Source organism: Haemaphysalis longicornis, unplaced genomic scaffold (assembly GCF_048455015.1).
Source record: "Haemaphysalis longicornis isolate Haplotype H1 unplaced genomic scaffold, Haemaphysalis longicornis Haplotype H1 scaffold_2, whole genome shotgun sequence".
NCBI lineage: Eukaryota > Metazoa > Arthropoda > Arachnida > Ixodida > Ixodidae > Haemaphysalis > Haemaphysalis longicornis.
This window is the reverse complement of record NW_027526295.1, coordinates 265,333,155-265,360,109: the sequence shown is the minus strand read 5'-3', so window position 1 is coordinate 265,360,109 and position 26,955 is coordinate 265,333,155. Positions and strand designations below refer to the sequence as shown.

The following is a 26,955-nucleotide window of genomic DNA, read 5'->3' as shown; positions in this document are numbered from 1 at the left end:
GATGGTTTAAGTCGACGATTGCGGTCGATCTGCTTCTTCGCTGCCACAGCGACCTTTAGTCCATCATTGTTGCTATAACGGCGAAGAAGAAGCAAATCGAAGGGGCAAATTGAACGAACGGAACGCGCACACTTAAACTTGGCGCCCGCAGGCGCAACGTGTACCTTATCACGTGTTCTGTGTCGAGTAGGCGGCGGGAATTCCTCTCCCCACAGTCACAGCCGAGTGAGTAAGCCGCTTGACTCGCGGTTACTAACGCACACGGTCGCAACCGAGTGGGTAGGACGACTGACTGTAACTCCGTTGATCTACCAAAAACAGGTTCGAATCCTGCCGGTGCCGGTGATGTCTTTTATTTGTACTGAGTTTTGTGAAACGCCGAAATCCACCGGTATGCTGAACAGCTTCGCTGTTAAAAATAATCGTCTAGGGGAAAGTATGGCGAGATAATTCTCATCCGTAGATATTTCTCTCGATTGCCAAAACAATAAAAATTGCGAAATTAAGAAATCGTAGTTTATTTTTAACGTGCGAGTCAGGACGTGCATTTGCATTAAAACGTTTCTCAAGTTTTCTATCTATAGAAAAAATCTCGAATGCCGGTCTACGCACAATTAAAAAGAAAACGCCGCACAACTGCACAGCGAAACGGGCAAAAAGAAGATAGTTGTTTCCTTTCCACGTCCATCGGTACCTCCCTGTGGTGGTCCCGAAGAAGCATATCATGGGTGCTGCAGTTTCTTTACGTGGAAGTGCCGGCAGCAGATGATGTCGTTGCTGTCTCACTCATAACATTGAAGCCTAACAAATTCTCATTACTGTCTGCTTTCTGTCGTTTCTTCTTTAGGTGAGTTGCAAACTCAGGGCAACCACGATATCCTGTTCGAGGACTACAACCCAAGATGGAAGGCGCTTCGAAAAGTGGCGCTTCTGGCTGTGAGGCGAGTACCTTTTTGACAACCAAAAAGTACTGGAGATTATGTGGTACTATTATCATATTCTTCGTAAATTTAGAGCGGAGGAAAACGTAGCTTTTCATTTTCGAGCTGTGGTTACTGTAACTCACAAGAATAACGTAACAACCCTTTGTCATTACAGAGTACGCCACCTTTGCAAAAGAGCTATATAGGTCTAAAAGCGTGATCAGCCCAAAGTAACAACAATAAAGAAGCGTGGGGCGTGTAAGTCACCGGTGACTGTCCTTGTACCTTGTTTTTTATCTTTGTGTAGTGTGGTTTCACTGGTTTGTTTTAACACGAAAGCGTTCTATTCCGGGATTCACGAAGATTTCGCTTACGTCATATCCGTCACGGAAGTGACGCCAGTACAAAGAAGCAAGTGACTTGTAAAGGGTGCACCCCTGCACACAAGGTCTTCTTGTGGGGAAGCAACCTTTAGTACTAACGAGTACGTTATACTTCGGGTTGTTCGTTTTCAAGGTTTATATTTTAACACAAAAGTGTTTTATGCGGGATGCACCAAGATTTCACTGACTTCGTATGCGTAACGGAAATGACGCCAGTAAACCTTTGCCGAAGCTACCCGCCAGCAGGACGTCGCTCGCCAAACACATCCACAAGACAGCCCCCAATCCCCAAATCATGCTGAGCTGCCGATTTCACTGCACATTTCACATTCGTATTTTACCGATTTTTATGACAGAGGAATCAACCACAGTTTTTTAAGCAATCATCAACCAACAGACCCAGACTTCCACATTATTCAGCAACCGAAGTGCTAAATTCGTGCAATTAGAATTGCTGCAAATTAGAAGACGAAAGCAACGTCTTACGACATAATTTCGCATAATAAAGGGCAAAAAGAAATTTATAAGGACGAGTAGTTGCATCTTTTAGTTAAGGGTACAGCAAAATTAAATCATACCCCGCATTGAATTGGGGCATTGAAAATTGAGTAGTCGGTAAGGGGGCCTTAAGAGACCAATAAATGATGATGAAGATTAGGTCTTTCAAGACTAGCATGGTGAAAATAAAACCAATGGTGAATCAGGATCATAGTAAGGAATCTAAGAATACGCAACGGCCTCCCAAAAATTACCTACTGCAGGTGGGGAAATTCGAGTGGGTTCCACAAGCCAACTCAGTGGCATACCTGACGAAACGGTTTCTTGACAGAGAAACGGGACGTCACAAAAGCATATTGTGCGTGAAGACCGCTTGATTTCTGGAGTACTAGACTCGTGCAGTCTATACGCTTTGTATTCTTTCTTTGTCGTAGACCATTGTCGTAGACCAACCGAGACAATTGGATTGTCTTTTCTGACACTGACAATGGTTGCTTCTGACGTTCTCGTATAAAATATTTCAGGAAGTACGCTGTAAGCGAGTCCTTGGAAAAGCTCTGCACGAACGTTGTGGACGATTTTGTGGGCACCCTGAAGGAAGGACCGCAGGTCATCGACTCATGGAAACCATTTTATACCATCTTGCACAATCTGATAGGAACTTCCGTTTACGGCACACGGTAACGGGCATTTACTTTTGACTAGTTTATTTTGTTTCGTTTTTCTGATCGTTTGGCCAGATAATATTCTAAAACCAATTCGTGTATGATCAATAAACATAGGAAAACGTATATTGTGAACCGCATGGTGAACACTCTGCTTTCTGTAAAACATTGTAAATATATCGGCATCGGAACGGCAATGATTATACCAATGCAAGGTTCTTTTTCATACTGCGCATTATTCTACTATACCCCCTGCCAGCAGGGTTGCCAGATCTGGCAATCTGTAGTGAAACCGGTGACTTTTCGAGCCTCGTAACTACGGAAAACTCAGTGTGGCGACTTGGCTATTTTCTGGCTCCTTTGAGAATTGGTGATTTTTTATACATTTCTGGGCTCTTCCGATGACCCACTATCCACGACAAGGGCCCTGTATGACGTTTCAGTGTATTGCAGCCGTCGAGACAAACTGAACAAACAGAATTAACAGAATAAGTTTGAGCCAGATGGCGGTGATCTGGAAAAGTCTGAAATACGTTCCAACGAATTAGTCACGCAAACACACTATCGTACAGCGCTACATAGCGGCACAAATCGAGGTTTGCCTCGGATTTTTCATATCCGACACGGGATATATGAATAGCGTCAAAGCCTTCAAGAAACGCCATGTTTAAAATGTAATGCTTCTTAGGATACCGTTGCCTCTGCACACGATCGACCCTCAGTGCAATTTGCAGTTTCCGCGAGGCCTACAATAGCAAACTGAGGGTGCCTGAACATTGCCTTCACTCGCAGTTTTCTTTTTAAGATAGGCTGGGTGGACTCGCCATTGTGATCCGTGCAATCTGTAAGGGAAGACATACGGCATGTCTTGTGTTACTGCCCGCAGCCTACAACTCAACGCTAAACAGCTAAAAGAACTCTAGTGCGACTGCTACGCGGAAACTCTTTAGAGCTGCATCTCTTCTTGGTCCGCGGAAAAATCACGCTGACGCCGCGCGAGGGACGAAGGCTCTCTTAACTTTTCTGTCTGACACTGTATTAATCGAGGTTCTTTAACCTTGGAATCCTCAGATTTTTTCTCCTAGTGCTGCGAATTTTTTACTACGTTCCCAACTGTTTTCATTTTCTTCTCTCTATTATTCATTGTTGCTGCGTACTTCTTCGCCCTTTTTTTTTCTTTTTTCGTCTCACTATGTTACCCCCATCTGAAGTAGCAAGCCCCGCCGTTTCTTTGTGGGGCTAACCTGTTCAGTATTCACTAAAGCTCTCTCTCTCTCTCTCTCTCTCTCTCTCTCTCTCTCTCTCTCTCTCTGTAGTTTAGAGGAGCTTTAGATTCCACGCAGAGGGTTGGGAAGTGTGTATGACGATGTATAATATGCACGGGAATGTGAATCAGCGAAAGTGGTAAAACATGGTGTGCAGCGAACGCCCGTTCCAATGGCTTCACCCAAACCTGCATATTCTAGCCTTTTTGTAGATATTAATCAACCGCTGTCGCTTTCCCTCACAACAGTAAACGAATCGAATTTGTGATACGGTTTCCTAGTTTCTCGGAATTTCTGCATTTTCCCTGTGAGGGAAATCAAAAAGTACTTATTGCATCGCCTTGCTGAAAATGGCGACTTTTATGGCTCTTTTTCGAACCTTCATTTTAAGGTGGCGACTTTTTTGGCTACTTTCGCCAATTTCCTGGCGACTTTTTCGTCTGGGACATGGCAACCCTGCCTGCCAGGTCCTCTTCCTGGATGTCATCCATAAGCGTACGCTTTCGGGAGTAAGCAGGCCAACTGAAGCGCGATGGTGCGGCTAGGGCTTAACGCCAAGAAAATAGCTGGAAAGGATGTAGTGAACAGCGCATTTCCTTGAGTTTTTGCGGGGAAGCCAGCATGCAGTATGAGAAATAGGAAAATGCTGAAGTACGCTCCAATTACAAAAAAAGAAGTAATGCCTTCACCGTAACGCAATGGAGATGATGAATACTAAACACAAATTAATTAAGCGGCGATGCCACTGTAAATTTAATTATTATGATCACTTTTTTGCAGTATTTCTGCTTGGCTTCTTGATATCGCGGTAGGCTTCGATGTAAAACCCAGCATTCCTTGTACAGGATTGGCGAAGGAAGCGATGATATCCGTCGCCTGGAAGAACTCAACCGCCAGTTCATCGAAATATCTCCCGACGGCCTTCCGAGTGACATCGCACCTTGGCTGGGAATACTGTACCACACTAGGGAGCAAAAGATCAAGGCGGTGTTCACTGAGTCCTCGGCAGTTCTCCAGAGGCTGTTCATACAAGCCGAAGAGGCCTACGTGCCAGGTATTCACGTGGGAAAAACGGGAACACACACGCGGAGGACGTTTGCTGTTGTGCTGTGAGAGTTGTTAATGATACTTTGCTTAGTGAGTGTTTGAAAATCCCGCGTTGCGAGTTGTAGCTTCTGCCTGGAGGTGGGTGCCCTCTGTGTGTTCCGCTTAATGCCCCGGCATTTTATGCTTTTAAAAGCAGGCCCGCACGACAAGACTGACCTCGAAGAGGAACGTCACTTGCTGGCCAGTCAGAATACTACATAAAAAAGGAAGCACCAAAGCTTCGCGGGATCCGAGGCGGGGTAATGAGCATGTCATTCTCCCCGTCGCCGGATTCTGACAAGCGACTTCGCCTTGTGCTCTCCAGTGACGTCAAGGTTACAAGATACTCATACCCCGCTAAAATGCGCTTTGTTTTAACACGGGGTAGTTGAAATATCTATATATTCGAAAGCAGCATTCATTCTATTTCCACCTGTTCTCCGATCGCGTGGATAATGCGATAAAACATACAAACAGGCATTCGGATTTTCAACAAAGCTGTTTTTTGGTATATAAGTATGACAGTTACTCTAGTTCCAGCAATGAAATTTTCTTATAGCAGCGACTTCTGTAAAATATCACGAGTACAAATTTAAAAACGGTGAATGATTATTACTGTAGCTTACGTTGCAAACCCCGGCAGGTTTATTTTATTTCGATTTTTTGCAGCGAAGCTAGAGTTCCTGTATATCGCGTAGCGCAAGAGTTGCGCGTCTCATTGCCACATGGCGGGGGTTCCACCTTGAGACGGTGAAGCCCGCTTTCAGTGCTGCGCACTAGCGCAAGAGTCGCGCGTCTCATTTTCATATGCCGGGGGTTCCACCCTGCGACAGCGAAGCCCACTTTCAGTGCTGCGCACAAGATACGGTTTTCAGTCAGTTCTGCCCAAGCGACCGGCGACGGTTGCAATGGCGGCGGAAGCGGCCGTCGCTCAGCTGATAAGCAGCCGACTATCCGCACAGTGGCGCTGTCCCACAGCTGTTGGCATACGCATGCGCCGACTCCTCCCCTCCGCTGCCACTGGCACGGCAGCGGCTCCTACAAGCGTGAAGGGTGGCTTTTCCGCACAACTTTTGAATTCAAGATGGCGGATGGACGCGCAACTCTGCTCCTCTAAACTGTATACAGCTGCCCTCTAAGCGGTGTTCGATGTGCGTACGCCAACGCGTCGCGTCGACACAAAACAATTTTTGCTTCCAGAATGGCTCTAGTCTTTGCTAGTTGGTACATCATCGGTGGGAATCAGCTTGAATAAAACGAACACAAAGGAAGAGGGAATAAACGACACACTGCTGACTATCAACTGGAATTTTACTGAAGGAAACAGATTTTACATACAAAAAATAAAAAAAAAATATGAAAAATGTAAAACAGTTTGTTCTCGTCGGTCAGTGAACAAACAGTGTCTCGCAGCACTGTGTCGTGTATCCCCTCTTCCTTTGTGTTCGTTTTATTCAAGCTGATTCCCACCGATTTTGTCTCCAATTTCTCACGAATTTTCTGCAGATCGCAATCTAACGTAGTTATCATGAAAAAAAAATCAGGCTCAATCTGACCGCTAAGACTACCCCATCACTACGCCAAGTTTTATTTACTTGTCATAATTAATTAGTCCGCAGCGATGCTGTAATCGTTGCTGAATTCCCGTCTGCTGCTAATGCATTGTTGTCTAAGGAGGGGTATATATGGTTACAGAAGATGGCTGTAGCTAACTTCATACAAACTGCCGAAACAAATTTTATGACGATTAGCGGATAAGACGACTGCAACATTACGGCGAGTTTCGTTTACTCTTTCAATGTTACGTAGTTCCCAGTGAAGTTGTAGATACTGTAGAATTCCCGCGAGCTGTGAATGCATGGGCTTCGACGGGAGGGAGACGGACAGGCCTATTTTTGTCCGCTAGACCAGTGGTTCTCAAATTGGGGTCCGCAGACGCCAGGGGGTCCACGAAGGCATTTCAGGGGTCCACGAAGCCTTCTTCGAAATTTTTTTCTCTCTCTCTCTCCCCTCCCACCAATTTCTTGTTCTTTTTGCCAAACCTTACTGGCAATGCAAAAAGGTGGCTTCTCTGTACGATTTGAACATTCTACTTGTACATTTTTGTAAGTTTTTTCGCATAGCACAAGTTCTTACGTTGGCTTTTTTGCACAACACACCAGGTATGCGAAAAAGCCAGACACACAAAATGCAGCGTTCGAGGGAAAATCGTTTGATAATACCACACACATCGGCATAAAATTCAGACACAAAAGGCGGACGTTGATAAGTATGTTGGAGACTTTAGCTGCATGAGCAAATTATTTGACATTATGACACGGATGAACATAGATCATTGTGGGCTCTCCCGTCACTTCGAGCCCGAAAGGGATCGCCAACAAACTCATGGTTGAGAACCACTGCGCTAGATTATAAAACTCTAGTCGTTTCACGTTAGCTTTGAATACCGTCGCAATCTTCTTGACCAACTGCTAAAACATGCTGGCTGTTCTGCCTGTGTGACCTAGCGGGTAACGTCGTGATTTCATGTCCGAGTCCTGGGTTCGAGTCCCAGCATTTCTACGTTTTATAGCATAGCATTTTTTGCCGAGTACCCTCACACCCGGGACGGTGTCCCGTCCTGAATTTGCACAAAAATGATGAATTGTCAGAAGTAACACATTTAATCGCCATAATAGCGTAAATGTCAATAATTGCTCAAACGCAACTCTGAAAACCCAAAAATAAAAAAAATAAAAAATGAGCTGAAAAAATAAAAATATGCATCTTATCCAAACGAAGCCAGACACACGAAGCCAAAAACGAAGACTAAAATAAAAAAATCCAGGAAAAGAAGGATGGAAATACGAATAAAAAACAGCGAAAATGATCAAATCATGTGACGCCCGCAGTTTTCACAGAAATTAATAACTGGCCGAATTAATAGATAATCGTTATAACAGTGTAAATGCAAATAATTAGTCGAACTGAATTTTGAAAACCAAAAAAAAATGAAATTTTCACAAATATTCCCGGACGAGATCAAAAATATAATATTGTATATCTCATCAAAAAACAGAACCTTACAAAAATTCCTGAAAAAGAAAGTTCGAAATAGAAATAAAAAATAGCGAAAATGAACCAACTCTGCACATACTGCGCCTTGCATCTGCGGAAAAACATGTTTATCGAAGTAAAGGCACTTCATCGCGATAATGGTATATATTTACGTGATTTTCAAAAAGAAACAAAAGAAAACGTAAAAACAAGATAAAAAATAAAGAAAGCTCACACTAACGCGTAAGACTTGGAGGTATCGAAGCTGTAAGCAACCTTCACAACCATCACGACAGTTTTAGTCCACTGTTGCAGCCTGTTTGCTTCTTTGCTGCTGCAAAGACCTTTACTCCGTCATTGTTGCTATAAGTGTGAGCTTATTTCGCTTTTTTGGAAGCGATAATTACTGAACATCACCTTGGAGGGGCCTACTCTATGACGTGTCTTTCTCGTTGCAATCAAGTGCTGTCACACTTACGGTGAACGCTGGAGTTTCGTTTTTGGCCAGTCTTGGCTGTCTCCCTAAGGGGGTATGCTTGGCTTGACAAAGGTGCGCCGGGGACGCTGGGCGGTCGCCGCGAGGCACGCACGCACACACGAGCGCTCGGCATTTTCTTGTTTTTTTTTTTTTTTTAACTGTTGGGCGGTTGCCGCAGTCTCGGTCAATCTGCCTAGGCGAGTCTCATTGGCTTTACAAACGTGCGCAGCGCACGCTGGGTGGTCATCGCCAGCCACGCACACACAAGCGCTAGGCATTTTATGTGTCTTAACTGCCAGGCGGTAGCCGCGAGGCGCCCGTGCTCATGTGCGCACGCTCACGGGCGCGCTCTAGGCAATCTCTTCGTATTTTTAACTGCGGATACGAAAAATTACGATTCGCTAGACAGATTCGCTGTTAATAACTCACCGTCTTTGGCTAATACTACCCAGATCTGGCTGTTAAGAACTCGCACTCTAAACAAGCGGCATAAGAATATTACGCATTAGTAGACAATTGTCTGAGTTTTTGCAGACTTTTTTTTGTTTCCAGGATCTCTTTATTAGAAAAATAGCGCCTCTTAGATTGGTGTATGTGCGGAGAAGAGCCTGTTACGATGTTAATTTTTTTGCATCGCACCGGTATAGTGCCTGGCCTGCGCTGGCTTGGATACGGAATACCGAGCTTACATATGTAACAACAGAGTTTTAGCACTCCGTATGCTCCGTCCGTTCCGTGCTTACCGTGTTGGACGGGACCCGACTGGGCACGCGCGATCGCTCCGGTAGCGCGGATACTATAGTTCCGCGGGCCGGCCCTCGCCATGCCCACGCATTCGTTACGCTGGGGGGTGTCCTTCTCGCCGTGCCCGCACGCGCAGGCGCAGTCGGGCCGTGGTGCTGATGGTTCGCACGGAACGGACGGAACACACGAGAGGGCTGAAACTCGAGAGTTTTAGCACTCTGTATGCTTTGTCTGTTCCGCAACGAATGTGCGTCCGTCCGCCCACCGTAACGAATGCGCGGGCATGGCGAGAGCCGGCCCGCGGAACTGGTCCACCCCGGAACAAATGTGCAAGTGCCCAGTCGGGTCTCGGTCAACACAATAAGCACGGAACGGACGGAGTGTTAAAGCACTCTAGTATGTTGCCTCTCGGCTTTCTCCCATACATATACAGCTCTCAGTCGCGGTTCCACAACAATTTTTCCTATAGCACATAATGTTCTATAAGAATAGAAGTTATGCAGGGCTCTAGAGGCTCCGGGAAGTAAATACTGCATGGTCATAAGGGCTGACTTTCTTTAAAACTTGGAAAATGAACACCCTCTTACGGCGAGCGACCTTTGCGTAATTATAGAGAAGTGTATAAAATGCATGTTTTTTCCTCGTAGTAGAGTTTTGCTTTGGCCCATTTCTAAAATGAAATCTCCCGCCTAATGTCGTGTCTGATTCGATTTGGCCGCTCTTGCAGGCAAGACGGCAAACTTCACCCATGCCATGCTGGCTGCTCGAGAGCAAGCAATTGCGGAAGAAAAGGGGGATGCGGAATACCTGACCAAGGGAAACATGATTCAAGTGGTGGTGAATATATTTGGCGGTATGTATTTTTAAATTCCTTCACATATACACGTAGTATTAAATTGCAAAAATTGACGGATCCGACGCATAGGTGGGAATCTACGTAGAACAAAGCAGAGGCGAGTGCACCGAGAAACACGAGACGTAACTCGAACCGTTCAACCACTGAATCCCACTGGCGTACACTCGGTCGAACGCACCACAAGTTCTTAACGTGGGCAGTGATGAATGGGAAGGGTGACAGCCATCAAGAAGCATGACGTAGACATGCATCATTTATGAAGGCCGGTAGCTAACGTCTTGTCGGTTTTAGAAGGTCGACGTTGAAATCTTCAGGGAAGCCAACGGTGTCGTCTTGCCCTGGATGCTGCTCTCACCAAGAATCCCATACCCCCGGTAGCACTGAACGGAGCGCAAGGTGGAAAAGCCTTTAATTCGCATTTTCGTTGCTGCCGGCATCGCGCAAAGGGTGCCCAAAGCGGTGCCCATGTCCCCAAACTTGACTCCAGCAACGCACGCGTCACCCACACCGTCAGCTACACAGGGATCACTGCGAGGTGCGTGACAAAACACTGCAAGCCGGCGCAAAGGTGAGCGCCACCTGGTGGCTTTGTAAGCTAACCAGCGGCGCGTCCGAAGAGGACCACTGCAACAGCAGCAGAAAAGCTTCGCCTTAATAAATGGGCACAATGCCTGATTAAATGAGCATAAATGTGCACAAAGGTACATAATCCACACCCGACCTGCACGTTGTGCAGGCGAAAATATGCAAGGATACGCTGCAAGTCCCAGAACAACGTTCTATGTGGCCACCTCGCCATAGGCGCCACCGGAGCGCACTCTAGCCGTCATCATCCCCATCACTGAGTGACTCCACCCAGAAAAAGAACTATAGCAGCCACGATCACATCCGACGTGCCCAGCCGCTGCTTTTTGAAAGGCTCGTTTCTTCCACCCCTGCATGGTTCGTAATCGACTTAACTACACTAACTTAGCAGCAGAGTTGCCCAATGCAGCCTCTGTTGATATTTTTTTTTGCCTGAGAGTCTGCCCCCTTCCCCTTGGACCATAAAACGTGACTTGAAGTTCTAACCAGAGATACGGGAACAGCCTGTTCAGCTGTCAATATTGAGACAGTGCGGCGCTGTATGGTAGTGGGTCGGCTATGACACAGGTGCACATTTTCTAGGGGGCTTTATTAAGAGTGCCGGCGACCAGCACTAGTTGTAAGAAGGGGTGAGGAATAGGTGCTCAAGCAACAGCAAGGTACTTTGAACTTCTTTTCCTGAGTTGCAAGTTTTATCAGGGTGTTTCTTTTTCAGCCGCCACTGACACCTCGGCGGGAGAACTTCAGTGGCTGTTCCTGCGGATGGCCAGGGACCCGAGCATTCAAGCGAAAATTCATCAAGAAATCGAGGAGAACATCGGTAAGAGAACACCAGCGATCATGTAACATGAAGCAAAATGACAGCGCAGCCTAATGGTGCGACAAGATGACATAGGGGCCGCTTGCTCGGGACCATTCCTATGCTGGCCCTTTTTCCAGGCGAATGTGAAAACATGCTACGCCGCGCGTGTTTTGTGAACGCCACTTTTCCGCACCGCCCCATGCACGTGGCGTAACACTCGTTCCTTACTCCGGCTGTGAGCAGCGAGCGCTATCAGCCTTAATTTGTCAGGTGATCACGTGAACCGCGCTCCTCTCTCACCCGCTCCCGTGCGATTCTTCCACGGCTGCTGTTTCGGGCGCCAAGGGAACAGAAGGACTTCAGCGTCTGAGTCTTCTGCATCGGTGGACCTTAGTAGCCCTGCTACCAACTTGGCTTATCAGTGAAACGTTTTCTCGTGCTGTGGCATACTTAGAACTCGAATCACATTATCGCAGCCACTGCAGCTGTGGCCTAAAGCGGCGCCGGTACTATAACATTCTCTTCCACTTGCTAAATCACACCACATTTCACGTCGATGTTTTCGCGTTCTATAAAAAACTATACCGTTACTCTAACAGGGTGCATGTAAGCGCACCAAATTCTTATAATTATAATAAAATGGCTGTGGCTTAGCTAAGCTAACACTGGATATGCAAAGCTAAAGCTTAGTTTAGCCTGGTTAAGCCACTTGGTTAGCATTGAATTTAGCCTAATTATTGTACTATTCGTACAAAGCCTGACTTTGTCTACGGTTGTGGTACCGTTTCTGACGTTTCCAAGTCGTGTGATGCGTTACCAAGGATACGGTGCAGCTTCGGTCAAACGAAGGTCAATCTTACCGCGACGGCGAAACCGCTCCGTTCTAATACTGTGCTCCCGTTGTGCAGGGAGCCGCCCTCCAGTCTACGCCGACAGGGAAAAGCTGCCGTTCACAGTCGCTTGCCTCCTGGAGACCCTTCGGTACTACCCCATAGTTCCCCTTGGCTTACCTCACAACACCACGACGGACACCAAAGTCGGTAAGCGCCCATTCACCCATGTCTGGCCTCCTGGCGAATTCTGCGCGCGTCCACGCGCCATTTCATAAGCGGCGGTGTTGACGCTGCGCCCGTTCGGTTTATGAATTATGAACCATGCGGTGAAAAGCCTCTTCCTCCATTTATAGCATTCTGGCCAATCCCATGTGAAGACGCCGGGCTTCTGCTGTAAGCGAAGCTTATATATATATATCTCGTCGGACAAGGACGCGCGCACTCCAACAGATGCCGATCACTCGGCTGGCGCCACGAACGATTTGAGATTCACGTAACACCACTTTCGGAACAAAAACTGAAACGGCAAAACGGACATGCGTAAATAACAGGGACGTGAAACGGCTGCGGGTAATCTAGGTACCAACAGAAGGAAAATCTATCCCAATAGACGCAATAACAGTGCGTGTGTCGCCTGTCTCAGTCCTCCGGCTTAGGGGGACATGTTAGCACACACTCACGTACGTTTACATAATTTTAATCTCAATAACTGAAGCTTCAGCAGACGTAATGCGGACTATATGTTTCAGAGCGCAGCTCTTGCTCAGCCGTTCATCCGTTGAGAGGCGTCGACGTCGCTGTCAGTACAATCGAGCGAATGATCGATTGGCACAGGGGATGACGAAAAAAGTGAACGCAGAGTGCAGTGCAGAATGAGTGACGGCGATAGCGAAGAGAGCGCACGGAGGAAAACGAGAGATGGAACAGTAGAAGCAAGGGGGGAAAGGCGGGAAGCAACAGATGACCGGTAAAAAGCTCTAAGGCTCATGGGTACGTTGCCTGTTGCCTCAACTTCCAGTTCGAGAGCTTTCCTGGCGTCCGGTACGCCGGCGTCTTTCACGCGCATGTGGATGTGTTGTTTGTCTCCACCAAAAAAACAAACGCTCATGCATCGCGAATTCAAAATAACAGCGCCTAATTCTACTTGGGGCTTCATTGAAAGGTAAGCACTCGGTGACAAATAGACAACACGCACACACGAGCGTGAAAGCCGCCGGCGAGCGGGAGGCCAGGAGAGTAAGTATATTATCTCTATGGCCAGGAGAGATCTTGAACCGGAAGTGGCTGGAGCAAACGACGTATCCATGAGCCTTTGCGCCTTTTACCGGTCACCTAGAGGGGCACGGTGGCCGTTGTATGGCACTACCATCGCTTCCAGCCAACAGCGCCACCCGTGACGAACCGCTCGTCAGTGGAATGCCGGTAACAGTCAGCGTACTGTAGTTGTGCATGGCTTCTGTCGTTCTGCTGCGGTGCGGTTTGCAAAGCGTAGGTAACCACAAGGACTTTTTTTCATATCGGTAAATCTTGAAAGTAAAAGCATGCCATGTGAGTGATATACGCCCATACTCAGTAATTACAAATAGCACACGAAGCTCAACGCGCCAAGATGGAAGTCAAGCTGGAAGTACAAGCCCGTTTTTTCGTGCAAATTTTTCATGCCTGCGGGCAGTTTGGCGTATCGAGAAATATACTACAGCTAAATGCGTCTACAAAACCGGTGTGTGCAGTTGATTCCGGAACGCTGCGGCGCTGGCCTTTCGCAGTTGATGACGAATAGGCGTCGTGCACAAGCGAAAATCAAAGTTGGAGAGTGCCTATTAAGATTTACCCTAAAACAGAAATTTTGGGAGACAACGCTCTGTAACTTCATTAACTACGGTAGAAACGTGTTTAATCTCACAGAAATACGTTCACTAGAACCATCGCGAATCGTTTACAGAATAAATATCGCATGATAGTAGAACGTTATTGCTTGTTGTGGAAAAGCACTGCTTTATAAGACTTGCAACGGTTGCTGGGTAGTTGGCTAATAGTTTTTCAAAAAAACAATACCTGCGTGGCTGAAGGACGAGAGACAGGAGGGCCCCAAAAGACTGCCCTCAGTTTCCCAACTGAATGCTGCGGTCAAGTTTTACAAGCTGCCACCTAAGCTTAAAAAATCATGCACACCTCCGTCGAGCGATGATGATGATTTATTGCAAAGCTTTCCCGTGTGGGGTTCCTTGGTTGCCTTCTGGATTTAAACTTTGACTCGTTGAGCTTTGAATTTGACCAGCATGCAATTTGGTCTTTTGATCGCAGCACCTTTGACTTTGACCCTTTCCCATTCTATTTCGCACGAAGAAAGCTTTGCGTTCAACTATCGTCGTTAGACGGAGGGCTGGATGATTTGTCTGTTTAATTTTGCACTTCCATGACCCCTCTCCACATTCGAACAGCTTCCAGCGTGTCGGAAATGCGTCTGTGCTGGAGGACTCGGGCTGATGCACCCCTATTTGAGGCAACTAGTCGCGCGTTTTTGGTTTCTTCACAAGGCCTTACACGGTTTTTTAGGTACTCGGCTAAGAATACTTCAGCAATAAAAAAACACGGGCTGAAGTTAACACTGCCCCATTTTTTAACTATCGGTGCCAGCCTTTATTTCACGCAGGTGGTAAAATTTCAAGGGGAATGGGGATGGTTTGTAGCTAGGGCTGTCGGGTGGTTGAATAACTTTGGCTCTCTGTGAAATGACGACTACAAACGTGGGAGTTCCGCTTCGGCTCTCAGGCTCTCATGCTGTCACTCACTAAAACTGAAGACAAAGCTTACGGTTACAGAAAGTGTAAACTGCCGCGACGTTTCCACAGCCACATGGTAATCGATCTCGTACATAAGTGTCTTTCTCTTCAAAGCTCACGTATTGAATTATCCCAGAGTTAAGATGGACATGGAAATCGTACTCATTGAAACCAGTGAAGATAATTTAAATTGGTAGAAAAATAATACTACCAATAGTAGTTTTATTCCGGAGACAGGCGCAGAGCGCTGCAAAAAGCTCTCATGGCAATGTAGCCCATCCTTAGAAGCGTCCAATAAGTTTACTTTGTCGTTAGTGCATTTAAGAAGAATGAATACTAACAAGAGTAGTTTTATTCGTACTCCGATCAGGCGGAGCCAAGCGTAGATCGTTGCATAAAAACGCTCATAGCATTGTAGCCCGTACCTAACTTTAGAAGCGTCCTACAAGTTTACGTAGCCGTTACTGCCTCTGAGAACCCAACACATCTGTCTAGAGTTCATTTCACCGCAAATATTCGCTCACAACACCACCAGAACATTCAAAGCACAGAAGCACACACGGCAAAAACAATGGCAGGCTGCGTACCGGCTCATTCCACTAACGAGGGGAGCGCCGAATGGTGGCGCCACCCGTCCAGCTGCTCGGTTCCTATAGCTTGTATTCACTAGCGAGGCACGCATGCAGGCAAACGTGTGAATGCGTCGTCACTGGTTGCGTCGGGCTCCGCGGGGTGGAGGCACTTAATTGTTTGTTCTAATTTAGCGCATGATTTGCGTTGGGCGTTCCAAACTCTACCCCACCGAACGCAAAGTAAGGCCTCGAGTGCAATGTGAGTGCAATTAATAACATCTCTGTTGACACCATCGTTGAGAATCGGGTTGAAACGGGGCAGACGGCCACGCCGGTGCTTTATTTTTTTTTTTTTTCGGCGTGCGGGTGTAGTGGCCCAAGTCGGCCTTACCTCATTCGACGCCGTGTGCGAACTGCTGTCAACCCTCTCTCCCTCTCCCCGCCCATCAAACTCATTTTTAGAGTGAAACTATCTGTGGCTAGGATCCAGTAGACCATCTCGGACTACCTAGCGATATGTAGACAAAATGGCGCCACGCGAGCGTAGCGCCATTTTGCAGGGCCCACTCAAATCCTGGAATCGTAAAACTGTGCGCCACAAATAAACCGTAAGGAAACAATCATAAAAATAATAAAAACGCCCGAGGGCCTTCATTTTTTGATATAACACTGCTTATGTTGCCCCTGGAGAGATGTCTTCTCAGCAAAAATTTTGTGCTTAAAGGTGAAGACAACCTTAATTAGCCTTTAAGTGTAATCTGGGTTTTCAACATTGTGTATTGTACAGTGGAACCCGTCCGTATACGGAGGGAGTTTTTTTTTTTTTTTTTTTTACAGAAAACGGCTATAACTCCTCTTTTAATCGAAACAATTCTAAAATCAATTATCTGAACAACTAGCCACTAAGACGGCTGTACCATTGCAAAAAATTTCATTTGCATCTCAAAATTGCATATTTCACGGTGAAGTTGTAAATATGGGGGAATTCCCGTTTGCTGTCATTAGATGGGCTTATACGGGTGGAAAACGGACAGCCCATGTTTTTCCGCTGGAATAAAACTCAGAACCGGCCAAGTTTCATTCAGGTAATTATCTGGTATGTATGCTCAATCGCCAATTACAGTCAAACCCGGCTATAACGAACCCGGATAGAGCGAATTATGCTATATATCGAACAAAAATAATTCAGTTACGGAAATACATGGGAAACATATTCCTTATAACGAAGTTCACATCCGATATATCGAACTCTGCGCGCCTAGAATGGCCGCCGAAATGCATCGTCTCGGAGCGGCGATTGAGATGTGGATTGGCCGCGACCACGGAGCAAGAGCCGCGACTGGGACATTGCGCCTTGCACGGAGAGACGTGACGGCCGACACTTTCCGTAACTATTTCCGACGTGTGGGACTTACGACGGAACCCGCCCAGTCAGCGAGTCCGGACCAAGACAGCAGCATCGGTGAACTGTGGGAAAAGCTCGCCAACGTTGCCGATGATGTCGCGAGTGAAAGCCGTCCGATGCTTATAATGAAGCGCTTTCGGCAGTCGATGTGCTCCGCCAATGCTTCTTCGATTTTGAAGAACGCCGACTCGAACTGCTGCAAACAATGTTTCGTGTAGAGAATGCTGTGCTAGTTGTAGCCGCCAAAATGAAAGTGAAAACAAAAATCACCGCTTCTTTTTTGCAAAGTAGGGAGTTAAGGCGAAAAGTAGCTTTATTAATTGCAATAAATTGATTATTTTGGGTATGCTTAATGGCTACTTTACTGCGTTCGTTTCTGCATGCGGGGATGGTGGAGTTGGGGAGGCGGAGTGGGCTCCCTCGCAATGCGAACTTGTAACACTAAGCTCGTTATAGGCGGGTTCGGCTATATCGAACTATTGGATATATCGAACTAACCGCGGTGCATATTGCAGTTCGCTATAAACGGGTTTGACTGTACAAACAAACGCGTATTGTTTTGTGCACGCCCAGGGCTGCGCCCCGGTAAAAGCATACTGTCACTCACCTTGAGGCTCGGTAGTCGGTACCACAGTTTCGCTGGACATCCTTCTTCACAGAGCGGAAGGACACTGATTTTTTTTTTAAAGCGAAAGCTTTGCTATACAGTGGGACCGATGTCATCCTGTCAAAAATCGAGTTCATTTTCCCGTAGACTGGTTGGCCGACAGTAAAGCTCGCATAAAAAAATAAAAAAAGAAAAGTCTTAGGGCTTTTACATTTTGATACGATGGCTTAAATTTCTTCTTTAAAAGGTCTTCTTAGCAATGCATTTTTGTGTAGAGGTGAAGCTGAAATTTAAGGTATCGATGCAAGTTTGGTTTTTGTGAGCTGGCCTGTTCGGCACTGCACGTTCTGCAGTGATGCATGGCCAAATACACGTCTTTTAAGGTCGGTTTTGCTCAAGACGCAAGCTATGCAAAAAAAGCCAGACACACAAACACAAAAGACAGCATTTATGTGTAGCGTCCTGGGCACGTTTGTATTCAATTGCTAAATAAATTAATTGCGCTAAAAAAGGGGGACACGGATGAAGTGAGGACCGTGTGTGTCTGTCCTCACTTCGTCCGTGTCGTCCTTTTTAGCGCAATCAATTTATTTAGCATTTATGTGTTCCGATGACTTTTAGCTCCAAGAGCAAATCGTTTAGCAATATGACACGCATCAGCGTAAAATTCAGCCTCAAAAGGCGGGCAATCGATTATGTGGGTGACCGTGGCTGCATGTCGAAATTGTTTGACATTATGCCATAGTTAAATGTAGTCCACCATGGCGTCCTCCATCACTTTTGAAAGCCTAAGATAGGCCCGCGGCCCGCTCATGATTTAGAACCACTGATCTGTTCCCTGACAGCTTAAAATGTACTGCTATAGTTTTACTGAGAATTGTTAATGCAATTTACTTTTACCTCGACCTCTGTACGCAGAATATTTAGCAGCTCGTAAAAACTAGCTTTAATTGTGAGAAAATTGTCATATTACGGCAAGGAACTTCCAAGCATGTAGCGATACAAAGCTGAGACGTTCAGAGCATGGGCTTGAAACCCTGCTGTTTCAAAAAGCCTTCGTAACGAGAGCTTACTTCAAAGCAACACGAGAGTCACCCCTTGGCGCTGAGGGTTGACGAGCGAAAAAATTCACCGACTATTACGAAAGTTCCTAACGCGACATTTTAGTGCAGGTGTTTAAAGATGTTACTGATTTTGCGTTATACTGAAGCTAAAAATCTGAGAGAGACATGCAGCATTTATGTACAGTTACAAACCGCTATTTTGGTTTTATGAATGGTGGTAAAAACATTTATCCGAAAGATTTGCGCTTGGAATCGGGAGAAGCCCTCAGTCCAGGGCCCCTGCGGCGGCTGCGGTCCTGCGTGCCCGGCCCAACAACTGTCGCTGGTCTTCAGGGTCCGAACTGCAAAGCGCGGCCTCCCACTGCTCGAGGGGGGGGGGGGTGCGAATAATGGGGGCTGCTGGTGTGTGCTGGCAAGCCCACGTGGTGTGGTACAGTGTTGCATGTTCGCTGCAGTGTGGGCATGTTGGTGGATATATTGTGGGGTGTACGATGTGCAGGAAGCTAAGGTGCGGGTATGTGTTGGTCTGTAGTTGCCGCCAGGCTACAGCCTCTTCTCGGGTAAGCTTCTGGTGCGGTGGTGGGTAGGCACATCTGGCAAGGCGGTGGTGTTGCAGAAGTGCACGGTACTGCTGCTGGACAGGCTCTGGGTCACGGAGCGACTGGTGCGGTGCCCGGAGGGTGCATGCTCGGGCTGTAGCGTGTGCTCGCTCGTTTCCGTCGAGCCCTGCGTGACCTGGTGTCCATATCAGTATGGTAGGGTTCAGGGTATCCTTGTGCTTTTTTAGTAATCGGAGGGTGGATTTTGAGATGCGACTGTTGCCGTAGTTTCTGCATGCCTGTTGGCAGTCCGTAATTACGTGAAGCGGTTTATTCGAAGTTACAGACGTCATTGCCAGTGCGATGGCCGTTTCTTCGGCTTCAACGATGTTATAGGTTTGTACGGTCGCAGTGCAAACGACATCGCCTGAGCCGTCCATGACGCTTACTGCTGTGGCTGGATGGGTTGCATAGTGGGCCGCGTCCGTGAATCGCACATGGGGGTGGGCAGAGTACTTCCTTTGTAGGAATTGTACTCGTGCTTGTCTGCGCTGTACGTGATGGTCAGGGTGCATGTTTCGCGGGAGCGGAGCAACCCTGATCAGCGTACGGGTGTCCTGTGGCACAGTTTCCGGTCGAGGGTGGCTGGCGTCCGCTATCTGGTAGCCTAGTTGCCTTAGCACCGTGCGACCGGTCGACGTTTGCCTTAACCGCTCTAGTTGGCTCACAAGGTGGGCATCAATTATCTCCCGCACCTTGTTGTGCACCCCGAGCGCTTCCAGCTTACTAGTGGTGGTGTGAGCAGGGAGGCCTAGCGCTTGCTTGTACGCCTTCCGCAGTAGTATGTCAAGTTGGTCCATTTCCCTCGGTTTCAGCGGGAGGTAAGGCGTAGAGTACACCACGTGGCTGACAACCAGTGCTTGCACCAACTTGATGACATCATCCTCCTTCATACCCTGGTGCCGGTTTGTTACTCGACTCACCATATGCATGATTTGCGAGGTAGTGTGGTTGAGGCGCTGGATGGTTAGCGTTCCTTCTCCGTCTTGCTGGATGTAAAGTCCCAGTATGCGGATGGTTGGGACTACGGGGATGTCGCTACCTTGGAGCTTTATTTGTATTGTGGTGGGTTCCAGTGGCTTGCCACGGGGCTTGCGCCTCAGAATGATGAGCTCGGACTTCTCCGGGGAGCACTGAAGGCCGCGCACACTGGCGTACTGTTGGACTGCGTCAGCGGCTTTCTGGAGCGCATCCTGCATGTCTCCTTCTGAACCACCAGTAGTCCAAATCGTGATGTCATCTGCATACAGTGCATGTATAATCCCCGGGATGGTGTTAAGTTTTTGTGGGAGCTTCATCATAGCTATGTTAAATAACGTTGGAGAAAGCACCGCTCCTTGTGGCGTTCCTTTGTTGGGCATGGTTTGAAGGTCCATTCGTAGTGGTCCGATGCCCACAGTCGCCGTGCGATCGGTGAGGAATGCCTGGATATACTGGAACATTCGTTTTCCAGAGTTCGTGTTACTTAGGTTTTCGAGGATGGCGTCGTGGCTCACATTGTCGAATGCTCCTTTCAAATCAAGAGCGAGGATAGCCCTGCTGGAGTAGGGAGAAATGTGCGCCAAGACGTCTTCCTTTAGTTGAAGGAGGATGTCATGAGTTGACAGGTGGGGCCGCAATCCGAACATTGAGTGCGGATAAATGTCTTGGGCTTCTATGTATGGTTGAAGGCGGGCGAGGATCACACGCTCAAAAAGCTTCCCTACGCACGACGTTAGCGATAGGGGCCTAATGTGTCCAACTTCGTAGGTCTGCCTGGCTTCGGAATAAGCACCATTTCAGCGTGCTTCCAATCAGCCGGTATTGTGCCCCGTTCCCAGTGCTCATTGAAGTACCCCGTTAAGGCTTGGATGCTTCTGTCGTCGAGGTTCCTGAGTAGCTTGTTAGTGACCTTGTCTTTACCCGGAGTGGCATTGCGGGTCAGGGCTTGAAGTGCCTGCCAGACCTCCTGTGTTGTTATTGGCTTGTCCAGCTCCGGGTTTGGACGGCCAGCATACGTGCGAGGAGTCACGGGAGGTAAAGTTGGGCCAATGTACTGGTATTTAAGCTTATCCAGTACCTCGTCGTCGCTGCCAAGATGAGAGTGTAGCAAGCGCTGGATTGCTTTCTGACTCTCCAGCTTACTCTGTGTGGGGTCCAGCAAGTGGCCGAGAAGCTTCCATGTCTTTGCCGTTCCCAGCGTTCCCTGTAAGCCGTCGCAGAGCTGACGCCAGTTTTGTCGCGTGAGCTCGGCTGCGTAGTCCGCTGCTTGCCGATTTATCTCTGCTATCCTGCATTTTAGCTTTCTGTTATGTTTGTGCCTCTTCCATCTTCGTCGGAGGCCTTTGCGTGCTTCCCAGAGATGGAGGAGGTGGGAATCCACTGCAGGGGCTTCTGTGGTGAGGGCGATCACTTTCGAGTGCTTGTTTACATCGTGGTGCAGGTCCACGATCCATTGCTCAAGTGAGTTTATGTCGGTTGTGTCGCTTTAGACTCTATGCTTGTGAAAGGTGGTCCAGTCAGTTATTTTCGTCGACTTGAGTGTCCGACGTAAAGGAGTGGTCGGGATGATAGTTTGGACAATATAGTGATCACTGCCCAGCGACTCTTCCAGATTTTGCTACTCTGCGTGTGGAACGTTTTTTATCTATGTAAGGTCTGGGCTGGTATCCCTTGTGATGCTGTTCCCGATACGAGTTGCATACGTTGGGTCAGTGAGGACTGTTAGACGGTATTGCTGGATGGTAGTGTGGAGCTTGTTGCCCTTTGGCGTGGCGTACTTGTAGCCCCACACCGGATGCGCTGCATTGAAGTCTCCAACTATTACCAGGCCGTTTCTGCCCGCCGCGCTCTCTGCTTTCATTATTAAGTATTCGAAGGTATCGCGGCGATGGTTAGGCGGGCTGTAGATGTTTAGCACATATACACTTGGTTGGCCCCTGGTACGAGGTACTACTTCTATGAGTACATGCTCAAGGCTGCAGCCATCAATTTGATGTTGTGCGACAGTGATGGTTCGTGACGTAAGGGTGGCTACCCTGGGCGCAAGGTTCACAGAGAGGTGTGTGACGTAGCCTGCCTGGTGTGGTGTACATTCTGTCTCCTGTAGTGCTATCATATCGGGTTTTGTGGGAGCATTGCTTATGTACTGCATGAGCGCGCCTTGTTTCTTCGAGTAGCTCCGGCAATTCCACTGCCAAAGCGTGAGGGGTTTCGTCTGCTTGTTTCGGGCCTTAGCCATCCTGCTGCGAAAGAGAGGTGGTGGGGTTTAGGGAGGGTCGTGCGTATGGCTTTTCACGCTTCTCGTTTCGCACTGTGGTAGAGTTCGGCGTCGTAATATGCATGTGCTGCATCCTTTCCACCATCTCGCTTAACTTAGTAAGGGTTTCCTGGATGGCCAACACGTTCTGCTGTATGAGGGCTTGATTTTCGCGCAGTAAATTTATCTGAACTTGCGTATCGATGTTGGATGACGAGGTTTCGATTGGCGGATCAGGAATTAGCCCTCTGTCTTGTTCTTTAGCATGGAGCGCTATTCTCAGTTCCTGATTTGCATTCCTGAGCTCCGCGTTTTCAGCTCAAAGTGCTTTGACCTCTGCTAGTACTTGTTGGAGTAGAAGTGCGGTGTCGGGAGAAGTGTGTGTTCTATCCCGTAGTTGCGTGGGTGTGATTTCGACCAGTGGAAGGCTGCGCTACGCGCGCCGCCCAGTTCACATTGGTGACATCTGCACCCCCTGCCTGCAAGTCGCCGGGATTCCTGGTCCACGTTGACCGTCCGGAACTGGATCTGGGCCGGTTACCGGAACTGGATCCAGGGCCAGATCTGGAGGCAGACCTGGAGCCTGGTCGGGAATGGCTCGGATATCGGGAACGGTTCCGGGACCGGGAGCGGCGTCTTGATTTCGAACAGGCCTTGCTCTTGGATCGGGAACGGCGCCTGGATTTGGAGCGGGTCTTGCTCTTGGATCGGGAATGACGCTTCGACGTGGAGTGAGCCTGACTCTGGGACGGAGAACGGCGCCTCGGTTTGGAACGGGCTCGGGAGGCAGACCTGGAGGAGCAGCGTTGCTGCTCTTCCCCTAAAGATGAACGCTTTGACGACCGGCTGCGTCGCAAAATTCCAGCAGGCTGTTCCTCGTTCTCGTCGTGGGTCGAGACTTGGCGACGTGTGTGCTTTCGTAGTCGCGCTGGGCATGTCTTGTCCGCCGTAGGGTGGTCGTCTTGGCAAAGTGCACAGGTGGGCTTGCAGTCATGATCTTCCCTTGGGCTTGCTTGTCCGCACTGTGGGCAGCGGTTGGATTCGGGATTTGGGCAGACATCTGCTCGGTGCCCTACGCGCAGGCATATTGTGCAGACCTGTCGCGTCGACCGGTATAGGCAGCGTGTTTCAGCACCGTAGTAGTAGACGTAGTGCGGCACACGTGTCCCCTCGAAGGTGATGACCGATGTCTGTGTATGACCGAGCATCCGCGCATACAGGATACTGTGGTTCGGGGCTCGGAGGTGGGCTTGGAGCTCCGAGGGCTCAGTGCCAGGCTCGATACCATGGATCACGCCCTTCACCGAGTTGTCCGGTGCTGCTACGTAAGTGAACACGGCGTGGTCCTTGCCGGCGAGCTCGATGTGCTTGAGTTTCCGAAGTACGTCGGCCGTCTCGGCATGCGGTGTGCTGATAACCGTGACGTTCAGGGTGAGGTTGGTACGCACGAGGAGGCGGTTTTCGGCACAGCTCTGGTGGTTGTTGCAGGCGAGCGCAATCCCTTGAGCTACGTGGTGGGGTTTCCACTGACTGAGGTTCAGTCCCTCGCGTGGTCGCAGAACCACTTTGTAATCCTGCCGCGGAAGCGGGGGTGGTGGTCTTCGCTTTGAATGCAGTTTATGGTTGAGAGACGCTGGGCTTGCAACGCCATCGTGGTCTTCCCGCACCAGTACACGCTTCGATTTGCGGTAGTGCACCGAAAACCAGCCACCATCTTGCTGTGAGGTGTCTTTCGGGTTGTCAATTTCTTCACAGTACATGCATTGCCGAGATAAAAACAGCCTACTAAAGCCAGCGCACATCCCTCGACCGTGCCTGCGCTTTTTCAGCCCGAGAGCGATCAGTGCACGCTCAAGTGGCTGCTGTGTTCACTCTTAGCGTGGCAGTCCTCGCTTCAGGATTTCGAATGTTCATAAAATACCGCGCGGTCCACTCGCCGACCTGTGTGTGGTCTTGTTCGATGCCGCTCGTCGAGTGGAATCGGTTGGTGCAAGCTAATCCATTGGATTTCGCGTTCGTCGAAAGATTGAGAGAGTTGAAACGGGAGCCGATGTACCGAACGCCAGCACAGCTCGTCATCGTCGTCCGTTTTATGAATAGCACAACGCTGTGCGGCATATTGTAAACTGAGCGGACTAAGGCGCGACTGCCTCGCTATTCGGGCGATCGTGGTCGAGAGCGCCCGGGTGATGCGCGGGTGCGTTTCACTGCAGTCGCTGCTGACCGACCTCCGTTCGCGCAGCGCTTTATTTCCAGTTATGGTATCGGACAAGTTACCCTGGCACCACCGCTTAGCTGGTCGCCACCGCGGAGCATGTTTCGTGTGGCAATCCGCTTGCCTCCGCATTCTCCTCCTTCTCCGTTTTTCTTTTCTACGTCTATTCTGGGACAATAGCGCCCATTCTTCGCTCCTGGAATGTCACCTCCGGACGCCCCAGGTGTTGCCCTACGAGACCTGGATCCGGCCCGCATCAGGCTTACCAGACTCAGACAGAGTCGTGCTGGAGTCGCTTCTATCTTTCGCCAATAAGACGGACCTCCTAGAGAGGCTGTAATTTGCTTTCCCTTCTCTTCATCCTCCTCGTTTTAAGCCAACGTGGCTTCCTTTTACAATAACATGACATAAAAAACCTTTATTACAGAAGGTGGACACGTTGGTTGGCATGGGGAATAAAGGAAGGGGGGGGGGGGGGAGTTTAAAGTTTACATTCGGCCTTAGGAGCGCGCTAAATCCAACAGAGGAAGAAGCGTCTGCAGGGTAGTGGTGGGTTGCAGCGGCGTTGTCCAGTCCACAAGCGAATAGACGCCGCGCGGGAGACACTGTAAACGGAGCGTTTGAAGGCCGGGACACTCCCACAACATGTGGTGTTCAGTGGGCGTGGCTCCTATGCAGCAGGAGGTGCAGGAAACTGCGGCCATAGGTTGCTGATCCTGAACGGCATGCTGGTGACGTTTTGGCACATAGGCACGCCACTTGGCCAACACATCATCGGTTAGCGCGGCACCAGCCCGTGCTTTGTGCAGAAGCACTGGTTCGCCCCGGGGCGATCCAACGGGCAAGGGAGCAGGGTCTGGAGGAACCAAATTCCGCAACGACAGCTTGGACGCGTGCCTGGCTGCAGCCTTTGCTTCTGAGGGGTCTGGGTCGTATCGTGCGAATGGGACGGGTAACGCCGGGTTGGAGCGGAGTTCAAAGTGCTCGCTCGCGCACGCGTAAGCGGTCTCGCTGCCGATCCTGCTCGCACGTCCCGGGACCCAGCCTACCCGAATGATGTGTGTTTTACAATAAAACATTTTACAACAACTCTATGACGCTCATGTCCTCTTTCTTCGCTTTCCCCCGATGCTTCTGTCGCACCTTCCTCCTCCTTTATCCTCGCGCTCACTCGGTTACGTCGACAGCGGCATAGCTGAACGCACAAGTGGGAGCATAAGAGCTGCGCTTTAAAATAACATTTAACTCGTATTCGGGATGTCTATAAAAATCTCAGCTATGGTGGCTGAGGAAGATCGGGTGCCAGAGACGGAGAATTTGAGCGCGTTAGAGAGCAAAGTGAGAAAGGTGATCCTCATCCCACGCTTGCTGCGGTTAAAGCTGAGACGGGTGTGCAAAAGGCATAGTGTGCTTAGGGAACACCTACAGCTCTGACACTTCAGCAACAATTCCCAGAGTGCATCCGGTATAATGATTAACGGGTGGAAAACACCACGTTGCTTCACATTATCAAATCGATCGCTTGTTTCTTTGCCGCTAAATTCATAATTATCTCTTTCACACGCAGGTGGATGGGATATACCGAAGAATACGGGCATCTTGTACAACATCCACGGCGTCAACCACGACCCGAAGGTTTGGGATAAGCCGCAAGAGTTCCGGCCTCAAAGGTTCCTGGATACCACGACAGGAAAGCTCCGCAAGGAAGCCGGGCCGCTCATGACCTTCGGTCTGGGACCTCGGACGTGTCCGGGCGAGAAGCTGGGCCACGTAGACATGTTCTACGTTCTCGTGCGACTCATGCAGCGGGTTAGCTGCAGTGCTCCCGGCAGAGCCCAGGACGTGAACCTCACGGCACTCAGCTCTAGCCTGTTCTGTAGGCCAACTCAGCAAAACATCGTGCTCACGAAGAGGAATTAAAAGGGGTTCCGAGCCCTGCAGTTCACAGTAGAGTGAAGTAATTACGGGTACATACTTTCCGAACCAACTCTCTCGCCCAAACACCACCACTTGGTTTTCAGGTGCCTGCAGATGTCACTGGTGTCTGCCCAATAGGCTCAGCTAATACGTTTACGACTTGGCCTACTGTATTCACAAGTTCTCAGTTGCGCGCCAAAAAAAGCAGAGTTTATTCCTATTGTCCACCAAAGTTTAAGGACACGGAATATGAAGACGATGGACAGGCGTATGCATATACGTGCAAACACATCATAAATCGGGTAATGTTTATACAGATCATAGATATCTAAAGCCTCCTCCTGAGCGTGGAGCGGAATACGGCCTATGTGAGTGTACAGGCGGTATTCCCCGGGAAATGA

At 48.8% G+C, this 26,955-nt stretch overlaps 1 protein-coding gene across 4 annotated transcripts in view; it reads left to right on the top strand.

Annotated features, from left to right (window-relative positions):
• Positions 1 to 26,577, top strand: part of LOC144170637 (steroid 17-alpha-hydroxylase/17,20 lyase-like) — an 80,804-nt gene extending 54,227 nt beyond the window's left edge. For all 4 annotated transcript variants that reach the window (XM_077700560.1, XM_077700559.1, XM_077700562.1 and 1 more), the window contains exons 4-10: positions 848 to 941; positions 2,329 to 2,484; positions 4,580 to 4,788; positions 9,806 to 9,931; positions 11,235 to 11,339; positions 12,230 to 12,361; positions 26,205 to 26,577. In XM_077700560.1, coding sequence (XP_077556686.1) covers positions 848 to 941; positions 2,329 to 2,484; positions 4,580 to 4,788; positions 9,806 to 9,931; positions 11,235 to 11,339; positions 12,230 to 12,361; positions 26,205 to 26,557 — 1,175 coding nt within the window. In that variant the 3' untranslated portion in view covers positions 26,558 to 26,577. The remainder of the gene's footprint in view (positions 1 to 847; positions 942 to 2,328; positions 2,485 to 4,579; positions 4,789 to 9,805; positions 9,932 to 11,234; positions 11,340 to 12,229; positions 12,362 to 26,204) is intronic.
• The last annotated feature ends 378 nt before the right edge of the window (positions 26,578 to 26,955 follow it).